The 20,291-nt window shown below is 38.2% G+C and overlaps 1 protein-coding gene across 3 annotated transcripts; it reads left to right on the top strand.

Annotated features, from left to right (window-relative positions):
- rp1l1a (rp1 like 1a) lies at window positions 1-20,059 on the top strand. 3 transcript variants are annotated; one of them, XM_079853699.1, is made up of 4 exons: window positions 1-115; window positions 9,320-9,977; window positions 10,967-11,144; window positions 11,429-20,059. In XM_079853699.1, exons 2-4 carry the CDS (start codon window positions 9,342-9,344, stop codon window positions 18,169-18,171), a joined length of 7,557 nt encoding a protein of 2,518 aa, XP_079709825.1. In that variant the 5' UTR covers window positions 1-115; window positions 9,320-9,341; the 3' UTR covers window positions 18,172-20,059. The 3 variants fall into 3 exon arrangements, with proteins under 3 accessions (XP_079709825.1, XP_079709826.1, XP_079709827.1); XM_079853700.1 differs by lacking the exon at window positions 1-115 and adding an exon at window positions 1,143-1,295; XM_079853701.1 differs by lacking the exon at window positions 1-115 and adding an exon at window positions 7,167-7,345.
- The last annotated feature ends 232 nt before the right edge of the window (window positions 20,060-20,291 follow it).

A 20,291-nucleotide genomic window follows, 5' to 3' on the forward strand; every position in this document is an offset into this window, starting at 1 on the left:
CGCACAATCGTCCTTCACAGTCAGTGATAGATGTAACGTTACTGTATCGTGACTTCGGATGCATCACGCGCATCTGCTTCGTGTTTCTCACCTCTATCAACAAGTGCGCGCGCAGGTAAGAGCCATCGATTTTATATCTCGCGCTGGAATAAAATGTGTTTTTTTGTGTGAGAATGCCGTAGAGTCAAAGGCAAATAGCTGCAGGTTTACCTTCATCCTAGATATCTCCTGTAATGCGTGTATGGACGCCATCATGAGACAACTGCTGTTGTGTTTGTTGCCAGGGAAACCCAGAAGATTTATGTTCTGTTAAATAAGACACACTCGAGCTTATGTGTAAACTTTAGACATAACAATATTGTGATTATAATTTTCATTATTTGATAATACTGCACATATTAGACTCAATATCAAGTCATTTTGATACTGACATTGTATAGTGCGTATTATTATCATAAATAAATTACTCTTGTTGAGGTATAATATTCATAATTTCATACATTTGATTAATATATAATAATATATTTAATTGAAATTGAAATTGAATTCACATGTTTCCCCGCTATAAAGGAATATAAAATATAAGAATATTAATATTGATGTCATTTTTCCATGATAGGCTATATAACCCAACATATTATAATTTTTTAAATAATGGTTTTGTGTGGTAATCATGTCGTTTTATTTTAATAATTTGCTACATTTGCCACAATTTTATATTAATATAAATATTTTATTATAATGTAAAATTATTATTATTATTAATCATAATGTTGTTTGATATTCTGCTAAGCACAATATTTAAAAAAAAAAAAAAAAGTGATTATTGCATGCTATTTGCCTTGTTCATTTTTTGATAATAATTTTGGGTTGATAACATTAACATAAAAATTGCTAACATGACATAGCGTATATATTGTCAACATATTCAGTGTAACTTTTTGTTGGTCAGCACAGGCCAATAGTTTTCTATACGTGTGTATGCATTTCTATGCCTAAACCATGAACAACTGCTCATTTTTGGAGATCTAAGAGTTAATTCCGTTTGGCACAGATGGCCACAGTATAATCCTCTTTCAGAGGAGTCCCACTTCTCCTCCTCCTCCTCCTCCTCTCTGGATGAAGGTCTGCCTGTGATAATTAGCCTAATGGAATGAATGACTGTGAATAGACAATATGCAGCTGTGGCATGTCCGTGGTTCGTCGTCGTGGGTGAAAAGTGACTTTCTTCACAGGAGGGAACGCCATGCTTTCATCCTCACCTGCGTGAGCCAGAGGAAGGAGCGCTCCTTTTTGTAAGAAAAACTGTTGAATTTTCTAAATGGATTACTTTAAAAGTATCGACAGAGCTTGGAGGTTTGGTGTCGGAGGATTTGGCAGTCGAGGCGAATTAACCTGTGCCTACAGGGTAAAGCCAATGTGTGGAATTAGGAAAGAGAATCAAGATGGCTCTATGTTTTGTTAATAAAAAGGTCTGTTTTAGATTAATGGTTTTAGTGGAACATGCAAAAAAAAAAAAAAAAAAAATGGATTTTCTTACTCCAATACAAATATACAATTGAATCAACTTAAATCATTATACATTTACTTTAAATGAAAAATTGCTTATATTAAGTCTTGTTTTCTGAAAAATATATCAAAATTAAGAGAGTTTATGCTTAAAACATAAAAAATATCTGCCACAGGGGTATAAGAAAAATAATTTTGTTTCCCCTTTGAATTAAAGGGATAGTTCACCCAAAAATGAAAATTCTGTCTTTAATTACTCACCTTCATGTCGTTCCAAACCCGTAAGACTTTCGTTCATCTTCGGAACACAAATGAAGATCTTTTTGATGAAATCTGAGAGCTTTCTGTCCCTCCATTGACAGCTACGCAACTACCACTTTGACTCTTCAAAAAGTTCATAAAGAGATCGTAAAATGAATCCATATGAATTGAGCGGTTTAGTCCTAATTTTCTGAAGAGACGCGCTCGCTTTATATTTTACATTTAATCATTTAGCAGACGCTTTTGTCCAAAGCGAATTACAAATTAGGACTAAATTAAGCGATTCATCGTGAAGAGGCAAGAAACAACGCAAGAAGTGCTCAAAATACGAAGTTCAGGCATTTATATGGTGAACAGATTGACCGGAAGCGCTGCACTATGTTTACTACGCGAAAAGTGTAGGAGACTGACAAGAAAGAGAAGAAACTGTTGAATAAAGTCATTATTTTTGTTTTGTTTTTTACTTTTCTTTCGCACAAAAAGTATTCTCGTTGCTTCACAATATTAATATTAAGGTTGAACCACTGGAGTCACATGGACTATTTTAATGTTTATGTCTTTACTACCTTTCTGGGCCTTCAAAGTGGTAATAACATTGCAGTCTATCTGGGGACAGAATGCTCTCAGATTTCATCAAAAAGATCTTCATTTGTGTTCCGAAGATGAACGAAAGTCTTACGGGTTTGGAACGACATGAGGGTGAAATTAAAGGATTAGTTCACTTCAGAATAAAAATGTCCTGATAATTTACTCAGCCCCACGTCATCCAAGATGTTCATGTCTTTCTTCATTCAGTCGAAAAGAAATTAAGGTTTTTGAGGAAAACGTGGACTTCAACGGTTATCAACGGGTTGAAGGTCCAAATTGCAGTTTCAGCTTCACAGGATACCAGCCGAGGAATAAGGGTCTTATCTAGCTAAACGATAAGTGATTTTCTAAATGAAAGAAAAATATATATACTCTTAACCACAAATGCTCGTCTTGCGCGTCCACGACTTCATGCATTACGTAATCACGTTGGAAAGGTCAGGTGGTACTGTAACCTGACGTAGGTGGAAAATGTGGGGTAGGGCGAAAAACTCTCCTCCAACATCAAAATCGTCCGACATAGTTGTTTTACCTTTTATTTATCTTTGTAAACACTAGGTCGGTACTTCCACCTAAGTCACGCGTGACCTTTAAACGTGATTACGTAATGTGTGGCGCATCACAGCTAGTGCAAGACGAGCATTTGTGGCTAAAAAGCATATAAATGTTAGATGGTTTCGCTAGATAAGACCCTTATTCCTCGACTGGGATTGTTTGAAGCTGCATTGAAACTGCAATTTGGACCTTCAACCTGTTGATAACTGTTCAAGTCCACTATATGGAGAAAAATCCTGGAAAAAAAACTTAATTTCTTTTCGACTGAAGAAAGAAAGACATCACTATCTTGGATGATGTGGGGGTGAGTAAATTATCAGGAAATTTTAATTCTGATGTGAACTAATCCTTTAATGACAGAATTTTCATTTTTGGGTGAACTAACCCTTTAAGTTTATTTCTCTGACCCCATTGGCAGATATTTGTTCTTTTGTTAAGCTTAAACTATTTTAATTTTGAACTCAAAACCAGTGATTTAATGTAAAACTTATTACAAGTGATTTTGCATCTCAAGTAAATGTACCTTGATTTAAGAATGTTTAGAAACTGTACTGAAGATAAAAATACTGAAGAAGACAGTCTTTTTTTTTTTTTTTTTTTTTTTTTTTGCAGTGTGAAGTAAGAGGTCTAAGCTAAAATGGATGGGAAAATGCAATGGATTATTTGTGTGAGAGCTGTTAATATGTTTCACAAAGATGTTACCAGCAGATGAACTGATGCCTTGCTTTGAATGTCAGTGTCAGTGGTTACAAATGCTATGAGTGTAGGCTAGCTGTCGCATTATATAAAGCATTTCTTATTATGTAGTCATATTTACAATTCTCATTACAGAATGTTTTTATGTTGAAAAGTGACTAATATCTAAGGCTGTTAAGTATATTAATTAAACGTTAACGATCTTGGTTATTATAGGCCTTTTATAGGCATTATGGAAATCATTTTACACAGTTAAATTCTTTGCTAATTATTTAAATGATATTGAACAGATCTGTTAAAGCTGTTTTCGCGTCCTCTCCCTCTTCTCCTACATATCCCATGAGTCTTAAACGTGTCTCAGTAATCTGACAGTGTTGTATTGCAGGTTTCTCCCAATGGGCTGCCAAGTTCTCACTTACTAATTGTAGAAATCATGTGTAGCACTTTCAACTGTTAATTTAACCTTTAGAGATTTATAATTAGTGTCAAAAATATACACCTCTCAGAGGTGTTTAGTAATTAATTAGCTCTAAATGAGCTCTGTGCTTGGTGTGCCATTGCAAGAATTGGCAGCGTCGAAATCAAACATAGAACGTTAAAACATCCGTATTAATGTTCCCTCAGCTTGCGCGTAACAGTGGGTCACTTAGGAGTACAGAGGATGTGCTGTCTTTTCCTGAGATTACAGTAAGCCTGTGCTTTGGCAGTACTAGAGTGAGCAACAATCACTCATGTCCTGTTACACTATGGTAAAGTTTAGTTTTTAAATTACATTGGCATGTAAGCAATAGCCTGGAACACCCTAGAAACGCCTTGGTAACCACTCCGAACACATTAGCAACTCTATAGCAATTTCTTGGCAACCATCGACTATACCTGAGCATGTACAACAAGCATCACTCCTCATCATTTTATACAGAAAATGTCTAGTTTTAAATGTCTAGTAAAGCTCTTACTTCTGTTATAAATTAAAAACTGCATAAAATATTAAAAGTGCTAAATGGTTATAGTATGGCACTGCGGGATTCTGAGAGAGTAAGCAGCCATAGGCACTATTTACATTCACTTTCATCTCAAGGTGTCCTTAGAAAATGAAAATAAATCAGTTTGAATTAAGTACCAGTTTAATATTATTAGGAGCATTAATTTTCAAACCATGAGGAAGGTTCACACGTAATATTCTCTATGCAGTCAGTTATTCTATGAAGAGTTCAAATCTGCTATGTTGTCATTACAGATTATATATTTAAGTTAAATTGCCTGATGTGTATGTCAAATCTGAATTTCATGAAGCATGTTAAGAACATATCAGGGTATATTTCACCCCCAAATATAATGAAAGAAAATTAAAAAATATAATGATATAACTTAGTGCTGTCAAAGCGATTAATCGCATCTAACACAAACGTTTGTAAAAAATACATATGTGTGTGTCTGTCTGCCATTGCAAGAATTGGCAGCGTCGAAATCAAACATAGAACGTTAAAAACATCCCTATTAATGTTCCCTCAGCTTGCGCGTAACAGTGGGTCACTTAGGAGTACAGAGGATGTGCTGTCTTTTCCTGAGATTACAGTAAGCCTGTGCTTTGGCAGTACTAGAGTGAGCAACAATCACTCATGTCCTGTTACACTATGGTAAAGTTTAGTGTTGGCCAGTATGCAATAGCCTGGAACACCCTAGCAACGCCTTGGTAACCACTCCGAACACCTTAGCAACTCTATAGCAGTGTGTTGGCAACCATCGACAATACCTGAGCATGCACAACAAGCATCACTCCTCATCATTTTATACAGAAAATGTCTAGTTTTAAATGTCTAGTAAAGCTCTTACTTCTGTTACAAATTAAAAACTGCATAAAATATTAAAAGTGCTAAATGGTTATAGTATGACACTGCAGGATTCTGAGAGAGTAAGCAGCCATAGGCACTATTTACATTCACTTTCATCTCAAGGTGTCCTTAGAAAATGAAAATAAATCAGTTTGAATTACTGTAAGTACCAGTTTAATATTATTAGGAGCATTAATTTTCAAACCATGAGGAAGGTTCACACGGAATATTCTCTATGCAGTCAGTTCTGTCAGGTCCATTAAGTCAAGAACACACAGACAATAAAAATAATTAAGAATTTTTATTGAATAGATTGCAAACAGTTGATGTTCCTGAATTGAAATTTGGCGGTATGGCTCTGTTCAGGGAGTCCTCTGACCTTTCATGAGCACCATGAAATAGCAGAGAGTCAGAGGACAGCAGCAGCAGCATTAGGGAACGCTCACAGTTTGGGACTGTGAGAGCTAAACTATCCCCCTGTGAACAGAGCAGGCAACATGACATAAAGCAAATGCCACGTTATGCATAAGGAGGAGCTGGGGAGGTGGCGGGCAGCAGAAGCGAGCAGCAAGCATGTATGAGCAAACTGAATGCGCTTTAAATAGGGCGCCTTGTTTGAGCTTGGCCATTGAGCAGCGAGGGGAGTTAACCAGCTAATGCAGCTCAGCTGAAGCAGATCAGCTGACGGGACAGTGTTGTTAGCAAATAGCATTAGCAGCGTCTTGACTACCTGGCCTGCCAGAACTGACGCTGACGCTCAATTTATTCTATGAAGAGTTCAAATCTGCTATGTTGTCATTACAGATTCTATATTTAAGTTAAATTGCCTGATGTGTAGCCTATGTCAAATCTGAATTTCATGAAGCATGTTAAGAACATATCAGGGTATATTTCACCCCCAAATATAATGAAAGAAAATTAAAATATAATTATATAATTTAGTGCTGTCAAAGCGATTAATCGCATCTAACACAAAAGTTTGTAAATAATACATATGTGTTTGTCTGTGTATATGTACTATATATATATATATATATAGTAGCTAATATGAGCTAATTACCCTCCTCCTTCCCCAGCTCCTCCTCTCGCCCAGTCAGGATTTGGCATTCTGATTCCCCTTGAATCAGAATAAATTCTCGAATTATGTTGTACTTTAAAATCTTGAATTAAATATATTTGCAAACATTCATGTTGGTTCTGTTCTGTTTACCCTAAGGGGGGTTATTGCTGCTCTCCCTGCTCTTATCCATGCTAGCCTGCATGGATGCGCACGGAGTTCTCGCCCAGAACAGAACCATACCGCCAATCCAAACTGTATGCTAATTGTCAATCGTATTTGACGGTAGTGGTCCTGACAGAAGTGTAATTGTTATATAATTAAGTTACATAAAATTATATGTATCATTGTAATATTGTAAAAAAAAAAGTGTAACATGGATATTTGTGAGATTCACCAATAAGTATAGTGTCTTGTGATTGTTTGTAGTTGTTTCAAATGACTATACTAACAGGAGTGGCATGTTATGTCAGTCATCAGATATAAGCAGTTGAGAACTGGAGAGATGTATTTTCTACCTCTATGTCTGTGGTCAAAAAGCAGACGTCTCGTAGCTCTGCGCATCTCTGTTTATGCAATCCTGGTGTCGCTGTCATGTGTCTTACACTCCCCTAGAGTTCAGTGAAATCTCAAGATGATTAAAGAAGCTTTTCGTTCTATCCTTAGCTGCCAATGGCCTTGATTAGTGGCCCGACTATTTGTGGGAGGGCTTGTAAACCTGTGTCACTGCAGTCGTTTGCTTGGATGCTACCTGGAACACTGCTCTGTATAGTCAGATTTTATTGTTATTTTTCATTTTTTATACTGTTTTTTTTTAGCATCAGATAGGATAATGTATTCTGTAAATGTAAGTATATTGTTTCATATAATATACTTTTTTAGATTGAGCTGGGCTACAGAACTATGCTATTTTAACCGTCTAAATTGCTTAAATACGTCTATATATATATATATATATTATTGTTAAAGCTAATTGTTTAGTGAAAACATGAGCTTGAGGCAATATGGCATGGCTTGTGTGGTCAAATATAGATAAATGATCTACATTTTATACAAATAAAAGATACTATGTTAAGATACTGTCATTAAATGTTTTTTTCCTCCAGGTACACTTTTATTTTTTTTGAAATTTTGTTATAAGAAATCTGGTAAAACTATCTTTGCTCTCAGTTTGATACATAAACTTTGCTCAGAGATGATGCACTTGAACTTCTTTAAATGTTGGATTAAAGTTGCCTATTAAGGACTAAGTACTAAATGCAATTTAAGATAGTCTGTAACTGTTTCTCAACGTGCATGAGATTAACCTCTGAACTGGGGCCTAGCTTTACTGTTGCTTATGCTACATGACATCACATGCCATCTAAAGTGTAATAGTTTAATACAAGTTTGACTGAGTCCTCATGGCATGACTGGATTGCATCACAATATCTGTGTTTTCTGTAATACCATGGTGTTCTTTGGTATTTTGGAGTACAATGATAAGGCCATGGTTCATTGTATGAATATGCTAATCATACCGTTCAATGGTACTGTATAGATCAAAGTACCATGGTATTCCCACATTATTTTGTGATAGTGTATGATGTCTTTAGGGTGGTTCTTTGCCTCCACATCGTGCTGCAAAGTCATTTAATGCACAGCCAGCCGTGGATTATCCCATACTTACACTATCCAATAGTAATGTTTTATCAACTATATTTCAGAATGAGAGTTTGAAGACTGATTACCTGTCTTAGCTTGAGATACCCGACATATCTGAATGCCCTTTCACACCAAAGATAACTAAAATGATACCAATAAAGACAGTAAGACACTGTTCTAAAAAAAATCTAAAAAATAAAAGAATAGCAGATTTCACACCACAACTTTAACAATTACAGAACAGAGAAATTATATTGTTGAAATCCCTTTCAGAAAGATTTTTTCCAGCTGATGAATGATAAAAACATAACAGCCAATCCACCAGACTTAAAAGAACTCAAGCATTTAAAACAGAAGAGGACGCTTAAGTTATAATAAACTGAATGATATCGTCCACTAGTTTGGACGCTAATATAGTAATCTGCTAACACTTTAGTTTAGTGTCCAATTCTCACTGTTAACAAGTTGCTTATTTGTATGCATATTACTAGGGTATTGGCAGTTCATTAGTACTTATTAAGCACATATTAATACCTTATTCTGCATGACCATATTCTACATCCCTAATCCTACCCAATTCCTACCCAATACCTAAAATTAAACAACTACTATACTAATAATTAATAAGCAGTAATTAATAAGCAGGAGTTTGAGGCAAAAGTCATAGTTAATAGTTAGTTAATTGTGAGAATTGTACCCCCCTAAGCCAAAGTGTGACCAGTTATCTTTATAGTTACCATTCTTAGTGTGAACGGGGCTTTAGGCTTGATCTTAATGTTCTGTTCCTAGAAGAGTTCTCAATTATATTTCATTTAAGTATCTCACTTTGTCTCACGTTTCTCCTATTCCTTGGCAGAATAGATAATAGAATCAAAGAATAGAGACATTGAGTCATTGTTGACATATGGCAAGACTAGAGCCATGAAATTAATGTGGATTTGGTCTTGGGAGATATTGATGAGAATTGTTTGAGTTTAGATTAAATATTCTGATTACAGACTGATTTCTTGGCAAATCTGAGCACAATTTGAGACATTGTTGAAACCTCTTCTCAAACCCTACAACAGAGACATTACTAGGGTCTCAGTTTAATCAAATTTCTTTCTAAATGTATGAGATTGAATTTGATTGTGAGTTACAGATAATGTCATTTACATTTCCAAACTCTTCCCCACAGTTTGAACTGACGTGGAGGAGAGATGCAGAGGGCGGCCCCAGGCTTCTTCGACGCCGATACCCTTTTTCAGAATGAACAGTTTCCTCATCCTCCAACGTCGTCTTTTTGCTCCAGCGTGAAATTGGCCAGCCCAGCCAAGAGAATTACCTTCTACAAGAGTGGCGACGCTCAGTTCAAAGGGGTCAAGATGGCCATCCATAAACGCAGCTTCAAATGCTTTGATGCCTTATTGGATGACCTTTCCCAAAAGGTTCCTCTGCCTTTTGGTGTGCGTACTATCACGACCCCCAGGGGCACCCACAGCATTAAACATTTAGAGCAGTTTGAGGACGGAGGCTGTTACTTGTGCTCAGACCGCCGCTACGTCAAGCCAATCAACATAGAAGCTGCCGGGAAAAGGCCCGCTGTCTGGCACCACCACAGCCACCCACATAATACTCGCCGGAAGCCCTCCCGACCTGAGGAACCCCCATCGGGACATCAGCAGCACCATCGGCACCCCAAAAGGATTGTTCTAGTGAAAAACAATGACCCTGCTATTAGGCGATCCATCATTCTGAGCAGACGAACTGCTCGAAGTCTTCGCGTCTTCATGGACGAGATTTCAGAGCTAATGCAGTGTCACGTCAAGAAACTTTACACTCTGGAGGGACGCAAGGTCAGGGAGGATTTCATTTCTTCAGCCATTCTTTAATTAGCCGGGTGAAGTATTTTAGGAGGCAGGTGTCAGGTCAGGACAGAACTGCAAGCCCTGGGAAATAAAAGTTGTTCTAGCTACTTACAGTATCTAAATGTATCTTTAAGGGTTCGTTCACCCAAACAAAACATTTGTGAACTCTCATTTAGTTTCCCACACATATGATTTTCTTTCTTCTGTGAAACACAAAAGGAGAAATTAAAGTATGTTTACATTGTTCTTCCATATAGTGACAATCGGCGCTATAAAGGATAAAAACGATCCATAAGACTTGTTTGCTAGTGTTCTGAGGAACGGACCAAAATTTTATTAAATAGTCATTATTTACTGAAAAACTTGCCCTCCACCATAGCTGTCTAAAATCTTTTTCATGCATGCACATATTCTGTATTGATGGCAATGTTGCCAGTGGTTTTTGCGTGTCTCATAACCAAACATATGAATGTGTGTATGCACTATTTGAGCACTATAGGGCAAGAGTTTCAGCGAATAATAAATGTTTATAACAAATTTCGTTTCGAGTTTGACAACCCCATGCAATTCTCATGTACATTAGTAAAATAACTTTCTGCAAAGCATCTCCCTTTTGTGTTCCATGGAAGCCATACAGGTTTGAACAAATATTAAGAGGATGAGTAATTGACTCCAGAGTTCTCATTATTGGTTAAACTATTTCCTATACCATTTAAAATCAGCATTTTGTGTTTAATTGGTTAATTTACATATTTACATAAATTAATATGCTGATTTTGTCATTGGAGTGAACCATTTTATGATTTAGGGTTCACAATTCTAAAATGAATCTATTAGTGAAACTGTGTTAAACATATTAGATCAGTCACAAATAAGGTTAAATTGCCTATGTAGACAGTGATAGTAAGTATTTGTCTCTTAGTGGGTTTGACTCATTATATGCATTTTGTCTTGTGTTTATTCACTGCTCTCCGTAGATTGACAGTATTCAGAGTCTGATGCAGTGTCCTAGTGTGCTGGTCTGTGTGGGTCGAGAACCCTTCAGACCGTTGCTTATGGAAAGCTTGAAGAAGCACTCAGATGAAAAGCTTCCAGGAATGCGCACAAGGTCTCACTCTAGTATCTGCAGTGAAGGTCATGAAAGCAAAAAGAATGGTAAATATTTGTTCGTGTTGTGTACACAGTTCGGGATAACTATCATTTATATTTATTTGCTTTTGGTGAATCATCTTAGTGATTAACAACCCATCTGCCCATGCACGTCTAATAATAAACTGAAGGTGAAACAACCATCCAACACCAACTCAAATGCAGTTATGTATTGTCAGCGCTGGTGAATCAAGAGCATGTTTCAAATATGTGTCGATATAGTTGCTTGTTGAAAAGATGTGATTAATCTTAATTTATTAATATTTTTTCTATTATTTTGTTTTCAACAGTTAACTTTGGCCTGGAGACAAAGAAAAGCATCATCCATCCAAGATCCGACTCCAGTAATAGATCTACAAGATTCTCTCTTTCTTCAGAAAAGTCCTATCAGAATGGATTATGCATGACACCAGGACAGTCCGGCTGTGTCAGCACCTGTCCTTACGTTAAAGAAGCCATAGTGAATGATGACATTGAGAAGAGAGTGCTTGTTAATAAAGACGGCAGCCTTTCTGTGGAGATGAAGGTTCGCTTTCGGCTTTTCAATGATGAGACTCTGCTGTGGTCCACCGAGATCAAGAAGTCATCAAAAAAAGAGAATGACTCTGGCTTTGTAAAAGACGGCGATTATCTTCAAGCTAAAGCTGAGTATTCAGACCCAGACTCCATCTCTGCATCTGAGGAGACTGATGAAGCCTTTGCAACAAAGCTGCATCAGGAGCATCTCGAGGAGTCACTTTGTCAGAACTGTTGCAACCACTGCCAAGAGTACGACATCTGGAAAAACCCCATGCACAAAGACCCAGGGACCTGCAAATCACCCAGTTCCAGTGGATCAACTCACAGAGTTGTAAGCAAAAAGTCATCGGTGGATAGTACGCACACAATTTCTCGCTCCAGTGGGGAATACACTGAGCATGTGGTGGAAAAGGCCTCATGCTTTCAGCAGACAATGGAGGAAGGGGACACCAGAATAGAATACCGTGCTGTAAGTCATTGCTGCAATCGGAGTGAAGTATCATCTGCTGGAATCACGTCAAAGAGCAAGAGATCTTGTGAGGACAGCTGTGAGAATCACATTAAAAGTAGATGTTCTCATAAAGAACCTGAAATCTCTCCTACGCCACATTGTGCGGTCATTAAAGTCATGGAAGAGCGTCCGATTTCTGCAGTCAGCAATTCGTCCAAAGTGCTTGCGTCTTTGAAGGAAGATCTGGATGATGATTATGATGAGCTGCCTCCAAGCATCTCGAGAGTATCACACTGGTCTCAAAGTGACCATCTTGAGAGTGATGATCAACCCAATTGTGTTCATTGTTGTGGTTGCCAGACTTTACCAAGATCTTATTTGTCCCCCAGACCTCCCAGTACAGAATCAAGCAGTGTTGTTCACTCACTGAAGCTCAAAAAGTATAAAACCACTTTTGCAGCACCAGTAGAGCAAGACGGGATGTGTACAACATCTCCAGTTTCAAAAGTGTCCTCCAGATCCCATCCAAGTCACTGTGGAGCCATAACCCCAAGTTCAGCTTGTAGTACAATTTCTAGACATAGCCAAGCATCTTGTAAATCTAGAGACAAAATAAACAAACCTGGATCCAATGCATCAGATGCTCTGGAGGTATGTGATGGTGAAGCTGAAAACAGATCTTTGAGTGCCATGTCAGGTGTGTCAAGAAGATCTGGCAAGTCAGCTGTATGTTCATGCTGTGGTGTGAATAAAATGTTGACTGAGAATCCAGAGGGGAGTGAACCAGAGAAAGCTGATTCCATAATGTTGAATTCAAACAAATCTGCTGCATCCATTTCAAATGCTTATGAAAACTGTGAACCTGTTAAAAATACATTGGAAGTGGAAGCCACACGGGAACGCACTGAGTCTGCACTGTCTAAAAATTCAAATGCCTCTTCTACTTCAAAAACCTCCAAAAGGTCCAACCGCTCTGCTCAAGACATGTGTTCTGTGGGGAAATCATTGAAATATGAACATAATGAAACAGAAAGTGTTGAAGAAAGAACCAAAAGTGCCACGTCAGCAATGTCAGCCAGGTCAGACTTTATTATTTCAGAGAGAGAGCTCACACCAGCCTTGGTCCAGACAGATGAAGCTGGAGAAAAAAGGCAAGAAAGAGCTGTCAGTCCAATGTCTGCCCATTCAAATTTATCAGCTGTATCGAAAACATCCCACAAATCAAAATCTGCACATTCAGAGAAAGCTAAAACGCCTAGATCTTGTAGTCCAAATGATTTTGAGGAAGTGCCATCAAAGTTACTTAATTCTCAGGGTGATAATTCAGAAAGTGCTGCTACTCAAAATCATACTACGTCAGATAATCATTGTGAACAAGACACAGTGTTTCTTCAAGAAGTGAGATCAACTAGTGCCATGTCTAACAAATCAGACCGATCTTCTGAACATCCATCACATACATCAGAGCAAACAACTAGGTCTGTCAAATCTTGTTGCGACTTACAAGACAAAGCCACTCCGAAGTCCATCAGTTTTGATGTTCAGTGTGAGCCGGAAACTGAATTAACCACAGAGGAAAGACTATGTAGTTCACTGTCCAAATGCTCAAAAACTTCTGTAAAGTCAAATGCATCATCAAAGCATTCACACACAGAGTCTAAATCTAAGGAAAGAGTTAACAGTGCAATGTCTTGTAGGTCCTGCAAATCAAACCACAACTTTTCAGAAAACACAGTTACCTCAGTACCAAATTATGTAACACCTGATGAATGTGCAGCTCCAAAAAGTGAGTCAAAGAGAGCTACCAGCACAATGTCTCAGACCTCAGAAAAGTCTAATGCCTGCTCTGAAAGATCCGTCAAATCCGGTGCAAATAGCCCTGCCTTCCAGGAAGTGGATAATGGCAAAAGCATGACACAAAATGCCTTAACTGTGACCACTCCATTGTCTAGGACAAAGAGGTCTCCATCTCCTAGATCAAACCATGACACTAAAATTAAGACTAATAGCCGAGCAACAAGTGGGATGTCAGTAAGCTCTAATGTATCCTCGCAATCCCAAAGATCCAGTAAATGTAATTGTTACAGCTCCTCAAGTGGTAATTTGAGAGAGACAGATCCTGAGAAGCAAAAAGAGGATGCCAAAGATGAATCTGAAGAGAGCTTGTCAGGAAAATCAAAACTGTCAGCTAAATCTCTTATCAATAACATTAAGTCTTCAGGCAACCAGTTTGATGAGCCTCTAAGCCCAACATCAACAGCGTCTGTTTCTATCCGACTAGGAGAAGAACACAAGGGTGATGACTTTGATGAACGATCAATCAGTGGCATGTCAGCCACCACAGAGGACGGTGGACATAAGATAGAGAATGTAAATGGAGTGGATCTTGAGGAAAGGCCAAATACAGAAGTGTCTGTGAATTCTGCAATTTCAGACAGACCCCAAAAGTCCCATCACATGAACTACAAGGCTCCTGTTCAAGTCCTCTCGCCTGTCTCAGCTGAAAGTATTATGTCAGCAGAACTGAAGAAAAGCAAGTCTGGAAGCCAGTTAAATGAAAACAACATCAGAGTGCCCTCCACTTTGTCACTGTCATCTTTACAAAGTAAGACACCCTCCAGAGTTTCACAGGGAAGTGCTAAAAATACAGTTATGAAAGGAAGCGATTTTGAAGCTCTCAACAACACCAGCCATGCAGAAATGACTAAAACATCCTCAAAACATGACCAAAGTGAAACAGCATCTGGAAAAGCTACACCAGCAAGTGACTGTTTACATTCTTCAAAAGCCTCTGAACATTCGATGAAGTCTAAAAATGTCCAAAGTACTAGAGAGAATGATAAAAGATCTAAATGTTCTTCCCAATGTTTGGAAATAAATGGACTGAATATAAAATATAACTGCGATAATGATAGGGGCATGGTTAAGTATCTTAAATCATCCTCATCAGACAGAAGATCTGTGAAAAATGATACATCCAGGCCAAATTCAGCTGTAATGTCTGATATTTCCCAAAATTGTAGAAGTCTACCACAAGAGATGCCAAACAAGAAAAAAACATCAGTCAAGCATCCTGATTCCTCAAGCAACAGTGTTTTATCTCAGGCACTTTCAGCAGCAGATTTGTTGAGAGATATTATTGGTAATGCAAGACCAGTGAGTAGAGGATCAAACTCAGTTGTCTCCAGCAAAAATGTTGACAAGGTAGAAAATAAAAGCAAAAAAAGTAGCAGGAGCAAGCACGAGGAAGTCAGCATATCATTGGAGTGCAACAACAAGGAACTGATGCCGTCATTCTTACCGAACGCTTCCCCTACAGAAGTTGTGAATGACTGGCTTAGGAAGATTCCCATTGAAGGCCATGTTTATGAAATGGATGTCGAACTCACTGAATATATGAGCCTGGCTCAAGGTGATGAGGACACTTCTCATGCACCAGAAAGCATAATTGAGGTTGGGGAACCTCAGGAGGATCAAGCAGGTGAGAATTATATCCAGCAGGAGACCAACGACAGTTGCGGTGAAAAAGCACAATTGGAAACTCATGAAATGGATCCCGACCCTGAAGCATTAACCAAACAAGACGGTTTACAAAAGCAGTGCCATTCTTCGGTTCAGGTCATGAAGGTTTTGCTGGGTCCAAAATTAGACAGATCCAGTAGTTTACCTGAAGTCTCCCCTGTTTATGGCAGAAAATTAAGCCAGTCTGCTCAAGGGCTGTTGGACTGCCTTGCAAATTTACGATTGATTGACTCAGACTCTAAAAACGAAAAGCAACGTAAATATAATGAAATCATGATGATCCTACAGTCGCTCTGGCTCCAAAAGCCCTCTGAGGGTGAACAGAAAAAGCAGAACACAATGGAACATCACTTCGCCGAGGGTGAATTCAACCCACGGTCTTCATCTGGGGTTGATGTTAGCAGCGGCTCCACCGGCTCTGTTAAAGGTAGCATGAATGGCGTAGTAGGAAAAATAGAGACCACTCATGGCACAATACCGCCAATTGCCGAACAAGAGGCATCAGTGGAAGATAAAGATGAAGAAGAAAATGAGGAAAAGTCTACAGCTCCTGCATGTGAATCTTTAGATCCATTCAAAGTTCTCTCAGATCCAGTAACTCCAGACATTGCAGAGCGAGTACAGGGGAGTCCAGTAAATACACAACTGGATGATGACAAAGAAAATGGCATATTACACGAAGAAGATGTTGAAAGCAGTGATAATAAGAAAGAATCAGATCAAACACCACAAACAAGCTCTGGGAATGAGAGTAACACAACGAAATCTCAAGAAAATACAAGCTCAGGAACTCCACCGTCTGTTCAGAGAGCTCCGCTAATTAAAAGAGTTTCACAGGACCCAGATCCTGTTTGGGTACTGAGCTTATTAAAAAAGCTAGAAAAGCAGTTCATGTTACATTATGCAGATGCCATGGCAGAGTTCAAAGTGAGGTGGGATTTGGATGACAACGAGATGCTCGATACAATGATCAGCGAACTGAAAGAGGAAGTACACAAACGGATTCAATCAAGTATTCACAGAGAATTGCAAAAAATCCAAAGTCGGGCTGGTAGGGGTCCGAGACCTCCGGGAAATGCTCTGTCGAGAGAGTCTACAGCCCAGACTGAGCAGCGACGCAAGCGTTTTCGGGTCATGCGCCATCACAAGTCCATCACCATGTCAAGGAGTGAGGAAAATTACACTGCATCTGGTACTGAATACAGTGATCAACGCAGTGACGATGAATACTGCCCATGCGATGCATGCATGAAAAAGAAAATGGCGTCAAGGGCAGTCCAGCAAGCTCAGGCTTTGAGTTTGGCTCCAGTTATGATGGAATTTGATCTGCGGAAAATTTTACAAATGAAAAAGGATCCAGCCAAACCTTTAGAATTGAAGCTGGAAGAACAACGCACAACCAACTTGACTGAAGAAAACAACTTAGAAGTGGTTCATGAAGAGGTAGAAGATACGAAAGATGTTACCAGAGGCCATGATGTTGAGACGGCAGATCAAGAAGAGCCAGATGGTGCTCTCAATGCAGTAGATGGTGAAAACACAAACAGCATAAAATATGTATCTTTAGACTCTGAGAAAAGAGATCAAATTGAAGAGGAAACAAATGACAAAAGAGAGTCTGTTGATGTGGAAGGTGGTGAAGATGAGGAGGAGAAAGAAGGTGAGCATGCGAAAGAAGTGGTAAATGGTGAAACTGAGGGGAAAGAGGAAGTAGAGTTTGTTGAGGAAGAGACTGAAAAAGGAGATACAGAAGAGGATGGTGAGGAGAAAGACAGTCTTAAAGGAGATGCAGCAAATTCAGAAAACAGTGGTATGGATGCGGAGGTGGAAAAAGAGAATGAGATGACAGAAACTGGTGAGGAAACCGAATCAGGTGACAACAGAGCAGAAACTGAGGCTGGGGAAGAGAGTACAGAAGACAAGTCTGCAGAAGATGGTAGTGAATCAAATAAAGATCATACTCCTGAAACTACTGAAGGTGAAAAGTCAGATGAGACACCAAATGAAGAGTCTGCCAGTGAGAAGAATGCTGATGGAAGCCAAGATGGATCTGCAAAGGACGATGCCGAGGAAGATGGGACATCAAACACAGGACAGGACGAGGACCAGCCTGAGGAAAAGGCCAATGTGCCAAAGGTAAAGATTGAGGATGAGGTCGAAGGAGACACAGAAAATGAAATGGACAAATGTAGCTCTGTTGAGGAAGATTTTAAAAATGATGATCAATCTGATGAAACTGTTGCTGTTATCTGTGAGAGCACACTAGCAAAACAGGTAACAAGAACGTCAATGGAATCTCAACCAGGATCCGTGGAGAACTGCACAAATCAAACAGCGCAAGCTAAACTGAAAGATCTTCAGAGTTTCATGGAGAGTGTTGAAAGTCAAGGAGACAACATGGTTGTGATTACTAAACAACCACCATACAAAGAGCCACATGGACCAGGAAACCTAAAGAACATGTGCAATGGCTTGACTGAATGGCAAGTGTCTCCTAAAATAAGCAACAGGGCCAATAAACAAAAGAATACGAAGCATTGACAATGATGTTATGGTGAACAACAAAGACTTTTATTATTTCGTTTGTTAAACCCTCAAATAAAGCACTTTATTTTTGATTGCTAATGTTCCCTTAGATGGGATGATTAATCTGTCTTCAAAGACATCTAAACAGCTAAAGAGAAACTTTGAAGAGATATCAATTCTATTTATTGTACACTGTATATTTCCATGTAGTCAAGGTATTTAATTGACTTCTATTTAACCTATGGAATCATATACACAGGCAGTGAAATACTTTATGAACAGAGTCTTACAGTCACAGGATATTAGACTGATACATTTTAAAATCTCAGGGTGCTGAATGTTAAAAGTATTATTATTTACATGCATTGTTCAACCAAACCTCAACCAGTGTTAGCATTGCATTACATTTATTCCATATGCTAAATGGCACAATTATATTTCAAAATATATAATTACAGATGTAAGAATGGGCTATTACCCAAATTAGTATGAGAGACGTTCAGTTTAGCAGCAACCATGACTGAATATTTCTAAATGATTTATTTATTCATGAAGTGAAAAGATTTTCTTATGCTGCTAAGTGGTGCTTAATGCTGCATTTTACATTGTAAAACATCTTGACAGATGTGGTACTTAAAGCATCCTTGACCAAGGTTTGTTGTATGTTGCTATTGTATTGTATCATTTAATAAATGCCCGATTCTGAGAATGTCATTTGTCGTTTTATTAACAGGCCAATGTCGACAGTAAACTAAACAGCAGTATTATGTTAATGGTGCACATGTTTAGGGTTAGGGGTTTATTCTAAACTCCCATCCATAAGGCCAGAAAGACCCTCAGTATATAAATGCAGAATGCTTGAACAATTGTGTGACAAACCTTTCAATGTCACCAAACGTCATTAAACTGCCTGTGTTGCTTCAGGTATCTGGCTAGAAACATGTCAACAATTAAACTAACTTTTAACTGACTTGCTCAGCAAGATTCTCTTTATTGTTCCTCTGGCAGTTTTTTTAACTGAAAGCGCGGTGGCAAATTTGTTCAGATTTGTGTAGCTAAAAGTGTTTGTATCTACATGTACTTGTGTACATTATGTTTCAGGCATAATTTACCTGTTTGTGCTCCAAACACAATTAATTCCTTCCATAAAACAGACTTAAAGATTTTTACCTTGCAGACGATTAACATGCGAGTTTTGCACTGGTAAGCACCACTATAACATGTTTTTTAATTTTTTTTTTAATTTTATTCTTTTATGATGATGTTCTTTATTGTCAAACGTGCTTCCTCATCGGTGGGTACACACACTTGAGCACAAATACTTGCTGCAGAGTTTGAGTCCAGCAGCTTGAATAGTTCTTGCGTCATTCTAATCTCATTGCATTTGCATTGGGAGTATCTTTAGCTGAGTGAGAGGATTGAGGTTGACTTACATCAGTCATTAATCTAGTACAGCTATTAGTCAATAGCCTGTAAATATAGGTTATAATTCAGCAGTGTGCATAGGCTGTCACACTGGCCTGCACTTTACAGCAAATTTACAGGAAACCTTTAATCTCACATAGCCTAGGTGTGTTTATCCACTTAACTCCTAATACAACGCCCCCTTGTGTTGTGTTGGAAACATTAACATTAAGTGTCAGTTTGGAATAATTAAGGTGTTTTTGAGAAAGTTCTTATGCTTACCAAGGCTGGATTTATTTGATCAAAATACAGTAAAATACAGTAAAACATTAAAGGGTTAGTTCACCCAAAACATTTTAAATTCTGTCATTAATTACTTCAACTTCATGTAGTTTCAAACCCGTAAGACTTTCATTCATCTTTGGAACACAAATGAAGATCTTTTTAATGAAATCTGAAATCTGAGAGCTTTCTGTCCCTCTTTAACCTCGATTTGTTTGCTTTGAAAAAAAAAAAAAAAAATTCACGAAAGCACCACAATGCATGCGTGTTGGAGATTGATAAAAAAATATGTTTTTTTTTAGCAAACAAAGCACTCACATCACTTCATAAAATCGAGGTTAAACCACTGGAGCCACATTCATTTTATGATGTCTTTACTATCTTTCTGGGACTTGAAAGTGGCGGTTGCATAGCTGTCAACTAGCGACAGAAAGCTCTCAGATTTCATT

This window comes from Squalius cephalus (genome assembly GCF_949319135.1).
Source record: "Squalius cephalus genome assembly, chromosome: 20".
Taxonomy (NCBI): domain Eukaryota; kingdom Metazoa; phylum Chordata; class Actinopteri; order Cypriniformes; family Leuciscidae; genus Squalius; species Squalius cephalus.

What these genes read in the sequence shown, in the direction of transcription:
- rp1l1a (XM_079853699.1), top strand. Translation starts at nt 9,342, where the DNA reads ATGCAGAGGGCGGCCCCAGGCTTCTTCGACGCCGATACCCTTTTTCAG. An exon ending in ACACTCTGGAGGGACGCAAG is followed by an intron (nt 9,978 to 10,966) that starts GTCAGGGAGGAT and finishes TGCTCTCCGTAG; the next exon opens with ATTGACAGTATTCAGAGTCT. An exon ending in TCATGAAAGCAAAAAGAATG is followed by an intron (nt 11,145 to 11,428) that starts GTAAATATTTGT and finishes TGTTTTCAACAG; the next exon opens with TTAACTTTGGCCTGGAGACA.